Below are 18,644 nucleotides of genomic sequence, written 5' to 3'. Positions count from 1 at the left end.
TAACATTAACAAAGATACTAGAACAAATGTATTGCTCATTATTAGTTCATGTTAGTTAATTAATTAATGTTAACAAATGAGATCTTATTGTAAAGTCTTACCAAATATATTAATTACTACAAAACCTATGAAGACCTAAACAGTGAAATACACATTTTTTTATTTCAAATTTAAGATTTAAACCTTTTAGATTTAAATGGATATTTTATAAAAATTACTACTTTCCCTCATTTGTGGCATCATTTTCATATCAACATTTTTACTCCTAATAAAAGGGTGTTCAGAGTCCTATTGGAGGGGTCTTGTTGACTATGGGGCACAAATATTTAAGCATAAATAAACATTTTTTTCATTGTTGATGTGACGTACCGCCCTGGACCACTGTGTCTTGAAACATAAAGCCTCCCTGGCCCCTGGTTAAGTGCCCTGATCACTGGCCCCATTGGCCTGGTCCAAATACATCCCTGACACATAGTTAGACCCTAAATATGAACTTTGAAGCTGTTGTTTTTTTTAGCATGTAATTTTTTTTTATTTTTTTTTTTAAACACATAAAATCACATGTTTGTGGTGATTGTGTTACTTTAGTGATATACTGTTATAGATTTTGTTAATATTTTGAATGAGATTTTTTTTTTTTTTTTTTCATTTTATGTGTATATTGTTTTTATTGTTTTAATTTATTTAGTGTTAATTATTTTAGTACTTCAATTTAAACTAAATGAAAATGAGAAATATTGCCTTGGCAGCTAGTTGAAATAAAATAATTATTTTATTTCAATAAATGTTTATTTCAATAATGAAAATTTTATTTATGGTTTTAGTTTTCAATTTTAGTTAACAATAAGTGCTCACTAAATGTGAAAGACTCATTTTGGATCCAGTGTCTTTGTTCTTTCTCTCTCGTTTACACAGAAAAATTATCTGTCAGACTAATTGGTACAGAGGAACCATTAATAGAGGGCGAATCATCTGCTAACATCACCTCTGAAGGAAATGGCATCATCACCTCTGTGCAGTGGATGAAAGATAACAGTCCTCTGTCTCCTAGCAACAGCATCATCTTCTCACCTGATAACAGATCAGTGTCCATCAGTCCAGTGCAGAGATCAGACAGTGGGGAATATCAGTGTACATATACAAACCCTGTCACCTCTGGGACAGCAAAACTCAGCCTGATCATCAACTGTGAGTGTTAAACATTTAAACAAAGATGATTTGAGCTCAAACCTGATTAAATATAAACATACTTCAGTGCTCAGTTTGTTCCTCTAACAGTGAGTCTCTTGTGTTTGTTCTAGATGGACCAGAAGATGTTTCTATTAAGGGTCCGGATGTGGTGGATTTAGGGGTTCATGTGTCTCTGTCTTGCTCTGCAAATTCTGAACCTTCTGCCTCATTCAGGTGGATGTTTAATGGAACAGACACCAATGTGACCACAGACACATTCACTATAGATGAGACTGACTTCACACACAGTGGAGATTACGACTGCACTGCTGGGAATAGTGTCACAAACAGAAGCGCCTCACAAAGACATGCTTTACTAGTTAAAGGTAAGCAGTTAAAACTAAATGATGTTTTATTAACAAAGTTTTGTGAGGAACACATTCAAATAATCTGACTAATCATCACGTCATTTCAGCCAGCTGTACAATCAGTAGTCAACATATCTACCCAATCGGCATGAGTGAAGGCCTATATATAAACACAGTCGACTCACCCATGTTCCTCAACAGTTTTTCAGCATCCCTCCACCACCCCGTCTCCTCACACTCACCTGGTTACTTTCCTAAACCAGAAATATGGGGGGAGTACTCTGGGTTCAGGCCAAATACCGAGCTCGGAGCCCTCTCCTCGGACAACACGCCAAATACGCATACTGTTACGCATACTATTTACTATCTGATTATTTGTAAGTGTGAACTCGTGAACCTGAAAATTGTTCTTAACATATGATAAGCAATGCCCTCACCTTAATTTGTCACATATTTAACAATGCATATATTAAATTACTCTTAAAATTTTGATGAAGGCTAAAGTGCATTATGTATTCTGTGCATCACATGATCTTCATCTGTTGTTTCTTGTGTCTTTACTATAGTAAGTGGAGGAGGAGGACTGTCAACAGGAGCCATAGTTGGGATTGTCATTGGTGTTTTAGTGGCAGTTTCAGGCATTTGTGGTCTGATTGTCTATTTAATAAAAACCAAGAAAATGTAAGTTTCTGAATTGTGTCTAATTACAGTCATTTTCCCTTAAAGCATGTTAATATTTTAGTGATATTTCATGCATAATGACTGGATGAATGGAAACTATAACTGTTATATGCTGACTTTTTGTGAGACAGGTAAAGATAAACAACTTTTAACAAATTGTATTTTTCTTTACACTACAGTCAAGAAATAAAGCAACAACAAAAAGAACAAGCAAGTGGAGGTACGTTCATATTTATTCATAATACCAACATGAATATGATCTGATTGAAACAACACAACTGTCTTCACCAGTTATAACAAGATTGACTGTGATACTGACCATACTGTAATAGATTTCAGTATCAAACTTGTTTCTTTCTTTAAACAGCGGCACAAAACACACAGGAGCATGTGAGTGACTTTCAGTTTTTGTTTTCTCTTCAGTACAAGCCTTTTTACCTTATATTGACAAATATTCAATCATCATTATAGGCATTATCACTGTTTAATACAGCGGGCTTTATGTTTTTAAATATCAGCGACATGAACATTTTATTACACTTTTACTTCATGTGACATCATCGTTGTATATTCATCATATATACATCATTGTAAAAAAAACAAATGACTTTTTTTTTTATTATTTGCTATTTGTAGCACTATCAAGAACCCCTTGATTTCCAAATGACTAGTGGAGATGGAGCAATTCTGGGAAATGAAAGGAATATATATGAGAATCAGTGTGAAACTGATGACTATGTGAATGTAAAACATGGGGTTTCAAACAGACCAAGGGCTCCTGCACCTCCACCAGGTGAGCAGTTTATAATATTTAAATAGATCCTGTCCCATTTTAGACATTATATGTGTGCTTTGGCTACATCAGAAAATAAGAGCTATTCATTCTGTCCTGCACTTGCAGACACTGAAGGAATCACTTGATACCTTTATTTTATTACATGCTTATTTTATGTCTACATTTAGGAATCAAATCCTCCTCCTGTGCGCCTTTGAGGAAATAAAGACACCGAAACATCTATTGCACTGAGTCTTCCTGCATTCTTCCTGCAGTTTGTGATATATCTGTACCTTATTTACATATATATTAGGAGTATTTGTATTAAAATGTTTATTTGCGGGTCCATGTGAAATCTGAGCACAAAAAAACAGTAGAAAGCGGATTTAACATGATGTTGGTGTAAAATATATTTTACCCCAACATCAGTGTAAAATCTGTAACAAACATTCACTCAATCCAACTGCTCCTGCTAATGTATAAATTATTATCTTCACACTATTATATATGTATATATATATATATATACAGTTGTGCTCAGAATTATTCATACCCTTTGTAAATATGACCAAAGAAGGCTGTGAAAATAAATCTGCATTGTTCATCGTTTTGATCTTTTATTTTAAAAATGTACAAAAATCCAACTGTTCATTGGAGAATAAGAATTTTAAATGGGCAGGAAATCTCATTATGAAATAAATGTTTTTCTCTCATACACATTGCTCACAATTAATCATACCCTTGTATTCAATACTTTTTGTAACCTCCTTTTGCCAAGATAACAGCTCTGAGTTTTCTCCTATAATGCCTGATGAGTTTGGAGAACACCTGACAAGAGATCAGAGATCATTCCTTCATACAGAATCTCTCCAGATCCTTCAGATTCCCAGCTCCATGTTGGTGCTTTTTCTCTTCAGTTCACTCCACTCATTTTCTATGGGGTTCATGTCAGGGGACTGGGATGGTCATTGCAGAAGCTTCATTTTGTGCTCAGTGACACATTTTTGTGTTAATTTTAATGTTTGTTTTTGTATCATTGCCCTGACGGAAGATCCAACCACAGCCCATTATAAGAGTTCTTGCAGGGACAGTCAGGTTTTGATTTTTTATCTTTTGCTGTTTGATAGAATCCATGATGCCATGTATCTGAACAAGATTTCCAGGATCTCCGGCAGAAAAATAGGCCCACAATATTAAAGATCCAGCAGTATATTTCATTGTACACATGGGGTACTTTTTATTTCTGTGTTCACCAAACCCATCTTGAGTGTTTGCTGCCAAAAAGTTTTTTTTTTTTTTCAACTGACCATAGAACCCATCCTGTTTGAAGTTCCAGTAGTGTCAGTTACTTTTTAAACATTCTTTTTAAACATGGTCAGATGAAACAACAACAAAAAACGAGCTTTTTGGCAGCAAACACTCAAGATGAGGCTCCACCATCACCCAATCACATCGCACTCCCTCACCCGAATACTGATCATGCACACCTGCACCTCATCATCACCCTCATCAGCGGCAGTATAAAGGACTCTCACACACACACACACACACACTCACTGTTAACATCTAGATCTTACCTGAATGCTTATCTTAAGGACTCCAGTTGACTACTTACCTGTCTCCAGCATGCTTCCTGTTCTCCCTCTGTGTACTCCGTCTTTGTGTGTGTTCTCCAATGTCATCTCTGCTCCAGGATATCAGCATACCAGCTCCATTTGCCTACAACAAAAAGGACGGTATCACCATTCTCATTATCACAATTCACTTGAAGATTTGCCATTTACTCACCTGTTTGTCACCGTTGCTCATCTGGTTGTGAAATAAACATCTTATACTTCCTGTGTCTCTGACCATCTGTGTTGTAACAGGTATGATTAATTGTGAGCAATGTGTATGAGAGAAAAACATTTTTCATAATGAGATTTTTTTTTTCCCCCCCATTTAAAATTCTTATTCTCTAATAAATGGTTGGATTTTTGTAAATTTTTAAAATAAATGATCAAAAGGATGAACAATGCAGATTTATTTTCACAGCCTTCTTTGGTCATATTTACAAAGGGTATGAATAATTGAGCACAACTGTATGTATTAATATATATTAAATGTTTTCACTCTTTCAGTTCATTCTGATTTCTTCTGTGTTTGTTAAATTATGCTTTATATTTATATGCTAATATTTATTCACTCTCGATCACACATTAAACAGTCTCTCAGAAATCGTAAGATTTTCCTCATTCTTTTGTGCACTGAGCAAATAAAAGAGAACTGTGATAGTGGTGATGAAATGACTAAATTCACCTTTAGACCTGAACACAACATCACTCGCAAAAGAAATGAGGAAGTGACAAGTTTTGGTAAGCAAATTTATATTGCTCCCATTTATATGGGTGTGATCTCATTGTTTTTATTTTTTATTTCACTATTTTTCAAATAATTCAACTACTGTTTTGTTATTTGTGTAAAATGACATTTAGCAGATCTATTTCCCAAAATGAGTTCATTTCTTGTTCATTCCACCTTCTGGTTCTTGTTTTCAGCTCTTTTGTATGAATAAGGCTTTATTTTTCCTTATTGATTTATCAAGACAAATATACATAGTTAAACTTTAACTTTGTGTTTCATGAGGATGAGTGAAGTGTGTTCAGTACAGATGATTTCTAAACAAGCTACAGGTAGTCAGTAATCACATCACACTCTATGGTACATATTGTCATGCTGTATACAATCATTTGGGGCCATATTAACAAACAAGCATTTCATTTTCAACACTCTTAGTACTAATATAATAATCCTGTTAGAACTAATAAATGTCGATCCAGGAAGTGGCAGGACTGTGCAAGCCGTGGGGATGTTGATGAAAGCGATTGTTAATACGTAGGTATTACTGTAAGAGTGATGTGCCAGGAGGCATTTCTGTGTGGAGTTTGTATGTTTTCTCCTTGTTGACATTGGTTTCCTTTGGGGTTTCCCCCACAATCTAAAGACATACAGGACAGGTGAACTGGACAATGTAAGTTTGCCCGTAGGTGTGAGTGTGAATATGAATGTGTGTGAGTCTGTCATCCATGTGATGGACCGGCCATCTGTCCAGGGTGTTTTCCTATACAACCCGAGATACTGGGAAAGGCTCCAGTCTCCCCATGACCCTAAATAGGACAAGTCATTTGGAAAGTGGATGGATTGATGGTTCTAGTCCTCCCTTTCTCTGCCACTCTTCTTTCTCCACCAATGTGTCTTCCTTGATCTGTTTCCAAAATCATTAGGAAGATTTACACCTGGGTCGGCTTTCAGCTGAAATTGTAATTACAGTTTTTTTTTTTTTCAATTGCTAACAAGCATTGTTCAATACTGAAGCCACATTTTCAAAACTCTTCATACAGTCTGCATTACCGAGATGAATCGTGGCCAAACAGTTAATCACACCTCCAAAACTCACAGACCAACAAAACCTTGTCTCAAAATAAGCTTGTCACAAAAACACTGGCAACAATTCTCATTGAGAAAACATACGTGTCATTCATAACACACTGACCTAAAAACACTAACAACAAGGAGCATTACATAAATGATTAGCTTTTATTTTTAAAGTTTGAATGATTTTTCACATAAATCAGTATTTCATTATAAGAGAATAGCATCTTTTCATTTTACTAACTGTATTACAGCATAAAGAATGAATGAGAAATGCAGCAATTTGTTTTTTTTCTATATCCTTACATAGTAATTTATATAAAAAAAAAGTTGAAACAACAACAACAAAAAATCCTGAAGCAATAATAATTACAAAAAAACAACTACCACCAAACAAACAAACAAAAAACATCAGAAACATTATGATATGTGCAGTATTGGAGTCCCAGCTGTGTCCTTTCTGTGTGGAGTTTGTATGTTTTCTCCTTGTTGATGTTGGTTTCCTCTGGGTTTCCCCCACAATCCAAAGACATAGAGGACAGGTGAATTGGAGAATGTAAGTTTGCCGGTAGGTGTGAGTGTGTCATCCCTGTGATGGACCGACCATCTGTCCAGGATGTAACAGAGACTAAAAATAGCTCCGGCTTTCAGCTGAAATTCCAATTTCTTGTGTTTTGAATAATTATTAATTTCATTGAAAATACTCTGCTAAGATTTTATATTTCAATATAATTCCTGCAGAAATGCACAGAGTTTGCCATCATTCTGATATGAATATGCTTTTATCAGTTTTTATCAAGCAGTGTTAGTTTTTTTTTTTTATTCATTTTGTTACTTTTTTTTCACAAGTAAGATGTACATTTTCAAAACTCTTTGTACAAAACTCCAAACTGATCACACTTCTAACACAGCTTGTCATTCTTTCACAACATGATCTCATGCTTTCACTCTAGCTGTGCATATTTTCATTCTTCACAATCACTGTTTCAAAACACAAGATCATTGTGATATGTAATGAGAACATTTGGTTTAATCATAGAAACACAACAGTATGATCTTCTTTCAGTTTAGTACTTTTAACATTCAGTTAATTCAATAGCAAACAATGCAAGATACATGTTTCAAATCACCCATGATGCTGAAATAAGTAGTTACACAGGCTACAGATGACACATTAGAAAATGCACTTACATTACCTAAATTACATAATTGACATAAAATCAGAAGTGGGTAGAGTATCCAAAAACTGTACTCAAGTAAAAGTACAAGTACTTATAGAAATATTTAATCAAAGTAAAAGTGAAAGTAATAATCTTAATAGTTACTTGAGTAAGAGTAAAAAAGTAGCTAGTTACTTTGTAACTAATATATATATATATATATATATATATATATATATATATATATATAATATCTATCTAAATAACATGCTATTGTATATATATATATATATATACACACAATAGCATGTTATTATTTAGATAGATATTTAAATTATCATAATTAGATATCTTTGCAACAAACACAGAAGATACAAGCATTATTTCTGACATCTGTAGCCCAAATATCATTGCATGTCCTTTGCTTTGTATAATAATAACATATACAGCTACATTTGAAAGAAGAAAGAGAGAAAACTCTTTAAATGTGCTCGCGCTTATAACCGCTGAACATCTGAACACAAACAATGATCAAATACACACTGACGGATCTTCTTCTGTCTGTCCTCCAAAATGTAATCCAATATATATTTCAGCAGGCGCGTGTAAACTGGTTAACTGTGTCTACGCAAAGGCGTTCATTTTCAAGACGAACAGGTCGCCGGCGCCGCCATTGCGCAATAGATAGCTACCCACAAATTACCGCGGGACGGCGGGTGTTCATTTCATACTCTCTGAACAATGGTAGCTTATTTAATGTATAAATTAAGATATGTGTCCATAAAAAACGGTAAAGAAATTCTACATACTTTGTTATCGTGGCGTAATAATCTGCTTGGTTGTAAAATGTCGACTATTGGCTGTATGAATTGAAATCGAATGAAATCGATACCTGTGGAATTGTTCAGACAGCATACGCAGTTCAACTAATAAAGATCTTCATCGCTGATAAACAATAGGAAGCATTTGTCACGAATGTGGCTCTCGTGCCTCCTCCTCCGCACCACGGGAGGGAGCCGTCACCTGAATATTGAGTGGTTTACATTCGGACTACGTTTCCCATAGGCCCTCATTCCTGGGACTGATTGCGCACACACCTGCACCTCATTACACTCACGCTATTTAAGACACACACACACACACACACACACACACACACACACTCTCTCTCTCTCTCTCTCTCTCTCTCTCTCTCTCTCTCTCTCTCTCTCTCTCTCTCTCTCTCTCTCTCTCTCTCTCTCTCTCTCTCTCTCACACACACACACACACACACACACACACACACACTCTCTCACACACACTCTCTCACACACTCTCTCTCACACACACTCTCTCTCTCTCTTTGCGAAGTCTTGATTTGCCCCGGTGATCACTACTGAGCGTTTTCTTGTGGATTGTATTTCTGTTGCCATTGGACTGTTTATTGGACTGTTTATTGGACTGTGTTTGTTTGCCGCCTGCCCTGATCCTTGCCTGTGACTCTACTGTGTTTGTCTGCCGCCTGCCTCGACCATTGCCTGCCCCTGTTTATGTCTCTGCCTTTGCCCCTGTCTGCTTTGGTGTTTCTCTTAATAAAGCTGCAAATGGATCCTCATTCTGCCGACCCGTCATTACAGCATTTGCAGATTTGCTTTTAATTGACTGTAGGTCCACTGCCACTTCATCCAACACTCCGAGTGAGAATGTGAAACCGCTTCAGACGATTCAGTACGTGCAGGGAACTGAGCAAATCATTCAAACTGATTCGCCAACCAATTTAGACAGTTTTGCCAACTTGTTTGATCAAGTCTTTGAACAGAATCGACTCAAAAGAGCGATTCATTTGTGAATGGGGCATCGTTCATGAAAAAAAGAGAGAGCGCGCTTGGAATAAACTACGCATTTCTTCACATATATAGTATTGCATTAAAATAAAGTAACGAGAGGAACGTCGCCCAACGTAGCGAAGTAAAAGTACAGATTTTTCATTACAAATGCACTCAAGTTAAAGTAAAAGTACCCACATTTAAATCTACTCTAAAAAGTACGAATTTTCCAAAAAACTAAATGTAAATGTACTTCGTTACTACCCACCTCTGCATAAAATCCATAATATTTGTAATAGTATCTATTCAGTGTGTTATCAAAAGGTGTGAAGTATGACACAGTCGTGAGGTTTTGTGTAGAACAGAGTGTGCTGGCAATACAGTAAATGTTCTCACTGTACCATATGACTGAATTTATACTGTAGTTGATCTTTACAGATGAAGGGTGAGTTACAGTAATGTGACAGTCTCTCTATACCATGGTAATGCCTCTAATCAGTCTGATGTTATACAGTCAGTCCTTACACTCAGTTATACAGTAACTCTATCCTGCTCTGTGTTCACAAATTTCAACACCCCCACCCCCCTCTTTCACTCTTACACACATATGTTGGGTTTCCATGTTTTATGGGGACTTTCAATAGACATAATGATTTTTATAATGTATAAACTATATATTATATTCCCTTACTCTAAACCTACCCATCACAGAAAACTTTCTGCATTTTTACGTTTTATAAAAATATAATTTCGTATGATTTATAAACTGTTTTCCTCATGGGGACCAAAAAAAAAAAAAAAAACCTCATGGTAAACCCTGCATTGTGAACCAAATGTCCAAACCAAAAGGATGGTAATGCCAGTAATTTAGACCTGGTGACATTTGGTTCACAACGCAGGGTTTACCATGACCCCACACACTCACTTTGACAATTGTGGTCATCATCTAAGATAAATTGCTTATAATGTAAAAAGAATTCATTACATTTGGTTATCCATATCGGAAAATGCAAACAAGTTCTACAGAAACTATATAGAATAAATATCTATAGAAATCTATAGGTGTACCAAATGATCAATTGATTAATCATTAAGTCCAGTTGGATTAAATAATAGACAAATGTATAAAAATGAATGAGAAGAGATGCAAATCAAAAGTTTGATAGTAATAGCATTATGAAAGGCAGTTACTGTGAATGAAACATTTATATCGATGAAACACTTATTTTGTGTTGTGAAAAAGGATACTTTGTGATTTTGTGTATTGTACTAACACAATTGAAAATATACTGAAATGTTTGAAAAAAGTGCACTTTTGATGATCTGTTGTGAGATTAGTACTAAGAGTTTTGAAAATGTACCAAAGCAATAAAAAAATAAAAAATAAACTGTAAAGCGTAAAGTGTTTGGAGTGATAATTTCCTATTCAAATCCAGACATGACTCGTGTTAATATCCAGCGCTAGGTGGCGCAGTGAACTCTCTGCACTCTATAACAGCCGTTTATCATTAACTGAAAACTGATGTAAATAGTTCAGATGATTTGAGCTGCTGCTCCTGACAGTTGAGAGCTCGATCATGATGGTTTCTTATCGTTTATACTGGACGCTGTGGATATTGTCGTGTTTTGGTGAGACTTTTTAGAAATTAAATTATGCTGTGTTGAATTTCTGTTTAAAATAATGAGACTGGTTGGTTGTAGTTGAATATTCAAATGCAGAAACATGTAAGTCTTCCTTTTGGTGAAATTGTTTTCCCCCCCATAGGACAATATTTGGGCCAAGATCTGCAGATCCCTGAGCCGCCTAATAAAACAGAAGGAGACAGTGTGGTGTTCGCTCCTGATAACCCACCCTCCACATCTACTCTTATAACTCAATGGTTTTTTGCTACAACACCTATAATTACAGTAGCGTCTGGTGTAACTGCAGTAAACCCCGCATATGAAGGCAGAATCAGTGTTGACAGCAACACTCTCGCTCTGGAGCTGCAGAACCTGAGACTGAATGATTCTGGAATATACAGACTGACTGTAACAACTAGTGCTGGAGAGACACTTACTGGAGAAACTTCACTACAAGTGTTCGGTGAGTGAGTTGCTAAAACTTGGTTCAGTATATAAGCATAAGGCCTAAAAGATAATGATATGATCTAAATTTAATAACTATGTGAAAGGGGAAAAAGAAACATATAGCCTATTTTGTCAGTTTAACATGCTGTAAATTAAACAAAAATGTGGATGTGTAAAATAATATGTTTCTAGTAATTTGGACATGCACAGACAGGTGTTACTTTGGGCACTCTTGTGACGGGATTTTTTTTTTAATTATTATTTTTAAATGATTAAAACCACACATTTTTAAAAAATCAAAAAAATTGTTATGGAAATAAAATTAAAATGTCTTGGAATTGTTTTACTGTTATAATCTAATTTTAAATACCTTTTAGGCAATATTGTTTTATTGTTTATAAACTCTTGTCCTACACCTAACCTTTCAAGTTCATATCTACTATGATAATTTTAATAAATATATGGTAACACTTTACAATAAGGTTCATTAGTTAAATTTAGTTAATTATTTGCAGTGTTTTTCAATTGCTAACTGTCACGATCACCAGTGAGAGTGCCCATCATTGCCACCAGAGGGCACTCCATCCTGGACTACACACATCATTTGGACTCCATTTCCCATCTACCCTCATACCCTGGACTGATCACCCTGCACCTGCTACCCATTATGCAATCACTCACTCACACATAAAAGACACTTGCACCCACACCTCCACACGAAGTCTTGATTTTCCCTGGTGATCTTTTCTGAGCGTTATTGTGATTGTTATTCTTGTGTTTGACTGGACTGTTCCTCGTGTTTGATTCTCTGCTGTCTGCCCTGACCTTTGCCTGTTCCTGGATTCTGTACGTTTGCTGCCTGCCCTGATCTCTGCCTGTCCCTGTTTATGCCTCTGCCTTGTCCTTGCCTTGTTGTGTTTGCTTATCAATAAAAACTGCAAATGGATCCTAACTCCGTTGTCCCAATCCTTACACTAACATACATTTGTCCAATCTGTAGTCACATTTTCAAAACTCTAAACACATTTAGCAGAACATCCGTCTGTTGTGGCCTTACCATTAATACAATTCATGTCGTTTTCACACAAAATACAGTCAATTAACACGTTTCTAAAATGCTTAAATTTTCTTTTCATAAAAGCTTACCCCATACCAAAATCATGGATCTTTCTCATCTTATTTGCAAATGCTTAAACATAGCAAGTCAGAAATGAAGACCCAATGTTCCAATCATTAAATATAGTATAAAACCTACTTCTGCAACAACAGCAGCTCAAAAGTATTAAAAAAATATATCAAACAAATACTGAAACAATTGATAAGCATTTTTAATTAGCAGATTACTGAAATATTGAGAAATAGTAGATTCCAATCTCAGTTGGAGGCATAGTCAGGTGTTGAATTTCTTTTCATTACATGGACACACAGTATAATAAAACTCTTTGAAATGGTTTTGTTCAGTGTGGATGCAGAACAACTGAGAGAGAGAGAGAAAAAATGTCTGGGTGAGGGAGAGGAATAGTTGAAGGAGCAGAGGAGTAGTTAGATCAGGAAAAGGGAGAAGAAGAGGTATGGGAGAGGAGGAAGAATGTGTGCTGGACTGTGCATCTATGGTTTTCCCCTTTTACACATGTGGAACCTATGAAAGCAATTTCTGCCATGAATAGAAAATAAAAAAGGTAATTGTGTCTTTTTATCTCACTAGCCTGACTTTTTTTTTTATCTCAATTCCTATAGTTTATATCTCACAATTCAGAGAAAAAGAAGTCAGAATTGTAAGATGTAAACTCACAATTGCAAAAAATAAAGTAAATAAATAGAATTGTGAGATAAAAAGTCACAATTACCTTTTATGCTTTTTTTATTCTGTGGCAGAAAAAAAGCTTCCATAATAACCTAAGGCCATGTATGTTGGATTTGTTGTTGATCAACGGCAGCAATTTCATGTTTTCATTTCAGTAAAAGCTTCATACTACAACGATGGTCACCTGATTAGCAGAGAATTTAACAATATTCCATTAGTTATTCCACCGAACATGTCTGAACAATCTGTTTCTTTTCCCAAATCTTCACTCACGAAGGGGATTAGAAACGTTTCTTTCTTTCGTTCGCTTTTAGGCCTATTATAGGCTATTCGCATTCTTTACTGTGGTAAAGTAGAAAAAACACTGTAGGACAGAAACCTTTTTGCTTGCGCGTCAATTTCTATTTAACACAGTTTGTGCTTGTTATTAGACTTTATAAGGCGCATCAAGTTTAGGCGCATCAAGCCAAAGCCCGCCGACCGCCTGCAGTGGAGCGCCGCTCTCGGGCCGCCTGCTTCGCGCTTCCGGTTTCCTTCCTGTAAAATCACTTACAGTTTTTTACAATCGCTAGGACACATTTCTCAATACTTAGGTCACTTTTTCAAAACTCTTCACACAGTTCTCCTAACCAACTTTCATCTTGGCACAGAGGTTAACTTCACATTCAAAATGCACCAAATCTACCAAAACACTTCATACATGTCTCAAATCAACTCATTCTTCCAGAACAAAGGTTTTCACTGAGCAAACACACTTTGTCACTCATAAAACATCGACCTAAAAACACTAACATCAGTTAGCATTATACAATGTTTTCTTTTTTTAAAATTTCTTTACAAAACAAGAATGACACTCTCTACTGCTTATAATTCACTGCAGTTTATGTTACATGGTCCATGTTTACATTACAGAACAAAATTATTCCTAAGTTTGATGGTAATGAAATTGAAAGACTAATGCTTGTGTAGGTGTTCAGTTTCATCTAATTGTTTTGATAGTATTTGATTTTTTAGATTCAGAATATATTTCATAACTATATTACTGTAGAAATGTAGCAAATTTCTGTCTTATTCAGTTTTGTATTATGTTATTGTTTTGAACTTAAGTTTAAAAGTTTTGAAAACAGTATGTAAGCATGTGCAAATTGGCCTGTACGTACAAAGAGTTTTGGCAGTTGTTGTGTCTGAGTGAGAAAAGAATTCATGAAATTTGAGAGATGTAGTCATTGAATGCATTTTGTGCCAAAGCAATGATAATTGATCCTCAGTTTAGCCCACATAGACTTCTATTGTGCTCACTGTGTGAAGAGTTTTGCAAAAGTGACCTAAGTATTGAGAAATGTGTCCTAGCGTCTGTAAAAAACTGTAATAAAAGAGCAACAAACGCCATTTTCACGGCGCTGCGACATCCTCCTATGTCGCGCCACAGCTGTGCGCCCCTCTGCATCTGGACGACGGGCACGGTGAGTGCGTTTTCTGCCTGGGCAAGCCCCACGCAGAGGCGACGCTCACCGGGACTTCATGTTCCCATTGTGAGAACATGAGTCTTGCCTCTCTGCGCTCACGGATTGCTTTTTTCACGGAAAGCGGTCCCGCCCCTCATGGCCCCCCGTTCTCTTCCTCCCGCGAGCCCGCGAGGAAGAAACAGCGGGGCAGAGGGACTCAGAGCTCGGAGACGAGTGAGCTCACGCCGGCTCAGCCCCCGCGTGCCTCACTCTCTCCGCCCAGAGAGTCTTCTCCCGTCCTATTCTCCCGCCCCGATCTATGTCCCTCGGCTGAAGCGAGCGACCTCGTATCGTTTGGTGGTTCTGAGGATGAGCTGCTTGATGACAGCATGTCATTTGTGGCTTCTGAAACGGAGGAATGGGCCAGCGACTCCGCAGACCCCGCCCATCTACCGTCTCTGGAACCCATCGACGCCAGGGCAGGTATGGATGCCGAGTTGTTCCGTGTTCTCTCCAGGGCTGTTGAGGAACTCAACCTCGAGTGGGCTCCCCCTGAAGAGCCGACACGCAGCAGACTGGACGAGTGGTTCCTGCCCAGATGCCACCAGGCCCCTCGCCAGCGCTCTGCACCATTTTTTTCCTAAGGTGCACGACGAGCTGACTAAGTCGTGGCGCGCCCCCTACTCGGCCCGCCTACGCACTACAACATCTGCAGCTCTCACCATCATGGATGGCTCTCACGAGAAGGGATATGAGCAAATGCCACCCCTGGACGAGGCTGTGGCCGCTCATCTCTGCCCTCCCGCGGCCGTGGGATGGAAGAATAAACGGGCCCTTCCCACTAAGCCCTGCAGAACTACCTCTGCTCTGGCTGGCAGAGCTTATTCTTCTGCAGGCCAAGCTGCCTCTGCGCTACACACCATGGCCATCCTCCAGGTGTTTCAAGCCAAACTTCTCCGCTCACTGGACGAGTCTGGAACTGACGCACCTGCCTTTCGCGACCTCCGCAGCGCCACGGATTTAGCCCTGCATGCCACGAAAGCCACAGCCCAGGCCATCGGTCGATCAATGGCCAACCTGGTTGTGTTAGAGCGGCATCTCTAGCTGAACTTGATGGAAATCAAGGAGAGCGACAAAGTGGCCTTCCTTGATGCCCCTGTCTCTCCTGCCGGTCTCTTTGGGCCAGCTGTAGAGGGATTCACCGAGCGCCTCACCGCTGCACAGAAGTCGGGCTATGTGACACTTCCTGCCCAAGCGCTCCAGCTCAGCCACTGCCTCGAGTCGCCCCAGGACTGCGCCGACTCAGCAGCAGAGCAAACCTGCTCCCTCTACCTCCCAGGCAGCGCCCCCTAAGGAGCAACGCCAGAGATCTCGCTCCTCTAAACGCCCGCCTTTCCCAAGATGCCAGGGACCCCGGCCTAGGATAACGCTGGACCCGACGCCTCCTAAGTCTTCCTGATTTTACAGGAAGGAAGAGGAGGGGGAAAAGTCCCGCTGTGGCTGGACCACCCCCAAAGCTGCCTCGTTTAGTTCCCCCGCCACTCCGTTCAGTTCCGGGTGTCGGGGACAAAATGTTTGTTTCGCGCCTTGGGCCCACTGTCGTTGCGCCTGCGCCAAACGCCGTTCTCATGGCGAACAAGATAGACAAGACAGACATCACACACAAGCCCTCAAAAACACACACACTACAGCATAGTCTTACACACTGGTGAGATAAATTCAAAACAATACTACAAAAACAAAAACCAGTAATAAGTTATGTTGCTTGTGGTTCTCCCCCTCAAGGAACTTTTCACATGATGAACATGTGTATACATTTGCTCATTTTTTATTCCTTAATGTACTGTATAGTACAATACACCAAACAACAACAAAAAAATATTCTGCCCCAGCATCACATCTTTGGTCTGGGACAGGCCAGAGAATCTTGTCAACATCACAGGCTATACTGGTCCTATCCAGGCAGCGGGGGTAAAATCCTCTTGCATGCCTGATCTACCCCTGACACGCATCAACTGAAATGTCTAGTCGGGCTTCTTCCATTCCATCGTCTCTGTGTCCTACAAAAATAGATGTACTGATTACTGTAACTGTAACATATCCTTTTTACAAAATGGAAGCAGACAGAAACTCTATCTGTATGTAAGGCAATTTGATGCATGTGTTGTAACAGAGTACAGCACTCAATAGTTACAGTAGAGTACACTGAGGTACACCTACCTGTTTTCCTCCCTGAAGGTTCTTCTGATCGAGGCAACGGTGAAGCAACTTACAGTTTTTTTCAACTGCTTACACACATTTTCAAAACTTTGCCTCTTTTTTTCAAAACTTTACACACAATCAAGAATTACACACACAAAATGCAAAATGCCTCACATCTCTTGCAAAATGAAGCACTGCATTCAAAATATCACAAACACATCTCAAAAGCAAACATTTGTCTTACTTTTCAAACACATTTGCCATAATATTCTATTCTTGGATATGTCATATACACACAGTTATTCAAAACCCAAAGCTCTTCTTTCATAAGCTGCTATGCACATTTCTGTACAAGATTAAAAGTAACTGGCAGAGAGATGTTGAAAAATTCACAGTAAACAGGAAAGCAAGATTGAAACCAAACTATTTTTTATTTATTTATTTTTTTACTGTAAGCATTTGTGGTTGTGAATACAGTATTGCACAGAATGTAAGAAAATAAAATATATATAATAACTATGTGTAGTTTGACTAAAAAAAAAAAAAAAAACTAGCATAATTTTGAAAAAGGTGAATATTCCAAAGGAATGGTGTGTATGTGTGTCCTGGTAGGGGACCAGATGTCCTCACAAGTATAGTAATACCAGTGCATGGTATATGTCCTTGTGTGGACATTTATATACAGAATATACAGTATAAAAACCATTACGCCTATGGAATGTCCCCATAGAACATGGAAACCCAACATGTGTGTGTGTTGTGTGTGTGCTTGTTGGTGGGCGAGATGGTTGGGTGTATCTAGGCTCCATCTCTGCTCCTGGCTGGGTCCGGCCACAATACTTTATCCATGTCACATGCTATGTTCTCTCTTGCGTATCCAACCTTGGATGGAGGCAGCGTCAGTGTCTCCACATGCCTCCTCCATTGCCTGGAGAAGTGTTATGTTGACATAGGGACGATGATCATGCACTTTCCAGCACCATGTGGAGAAAAAAATCCTCAATAGGGTTTAGAAATGATGAATATGGGAGCAAGTAAACAACAGAATAGTTGTTCAAAACCTATAACTTGACCTTTGGCCTATTTATAGGCCTATTCTAAAGCCATGATTGGTTGGTGTTAAGTAAAGCAGTGAGTGTTTGCACATGTGAGGAGTTAGTGTGAGGCACTGATGAATTAGTGTGGCATTTTGATTAGTTGTGTTTGAAAAAGGAAATCAAGATACTTCCTGTTAGATTTTTGTGTATTGCATAGAGAATTGTGTGTTGTGTTTTGCAAAAAGTGTTTTATGAAATTGAAAACTGAGTCGAAGGCCGAGAATTTGTGTATGGTTTTGCAGATTTGGTGTGTGGTTCTGCTGTTTGAGTGTCAGGTTTCAGAAATTGTGTGACAAGTAAAGATTTTGTGTGTAAGCAGTCATACCATGGACAAGGACATGGTCAACTAATGGCACAAATTTCATCTGAGACTCCTTGTCTCCTTGCACCTCATCCTTATCCTCATCCTCCTCCTCTTCCTCTTCCTTCATCTCTTCCTCCACTCCTTACTGCTCTTGCTCATCCTCTTCCTCCTCCTCCTCCTCCTCTCTGGTATCCTCAACCTTTTCAATCACGTCTCTCTGGATCCATTGTTCCAAAACTGAATGAACTGACTCGGGCTCTTTTATTTCTCTGTTGAAGGTTCTGATTGATGTGTGATAAATTCTGACTCTTAGTGTTTCCACGTGGGTAACTGTGTGCTATTTGAGCTCAAG

The 18,644-nt window shown here is 38.2% G+C and overlaps 2 protein-coding genes across 14 annotated transcripts in view; both read left to right on the top strand.

The window, feature by feature from the left end:
- The window catches only part of LOC127497605 (carcinoembryonic antigen-related cell adhesion molecule 20-like), a 105,388-nt gene that overhangs the window by 74,653 nt on the left and 12,091 nt on the right, over positions 1-18,644 (top strand). For 2 of the 13 annotated variants that reach the window (XM_051866180.1, XM_051866176.1), the window contains exon 7: positions 2,587-2,609. The exons of 3 other annotated variants lie outside the window; for them this stretch is intronic. In XM_051866180.1, coding sequence (XP_051722140.1) covers positions 2,587-2,609 — 23 coding nt within the window. Of the gene's footprint in view, positions 1-1,301; positions 1,557-2,104; positions 2,220-2,398; positions 2,440-2,586; positions 2,610-2,855; positions 3,013-3,182; positions 6,043-18,644 lie in introns of all 13 variants that reach the window. 8 more of the 13 variants (XR_007925584.1, XR_007925585.1, XR_007925587.1 and 5 more) reach the window with 8 other exon arrangements.
- The window catches only part of LOC127497608 (carcinoembryonic antigen-related cell adhesion molecule 20-like), a 42,688-nt gene continuing 34,843 nt past the window's right edge, over positions 10,800-18,644 (top strand). Inside the window, 2 exon segments of the mRNA XM_051866206.1 lie at positions 10,800-10,999; positions 11,136-11,456. Coding sequence (XP_051722166.1) covers positions 10,948-10,999; positions 11,136-11,456 — 373 coding nt within the window. The 5' untranslated portion in view covers positions 10,800-10,947.

The sequence above is a fragment of the Ctenopharyngodon idella genome, chromosome 16, assembly GCF_019924925.1.
Source record: "Ctenopharyngodon idella isolate HZGC_01 chromosome 16, HZGC01, whole genome shotgun sequence".
NCBI classification, from domain to species: Eukaryota; Metazoa; Chordata; class Actinopteri; order Cypriniformes; family Xenocyprididae; genus Ctenopharyngodon; species Ctenopharyngodon idella.
Note: the sequence above shows the minus strand (reverse complement) of the source record. Positions and strands in the feature narration are given on the sequence as shown.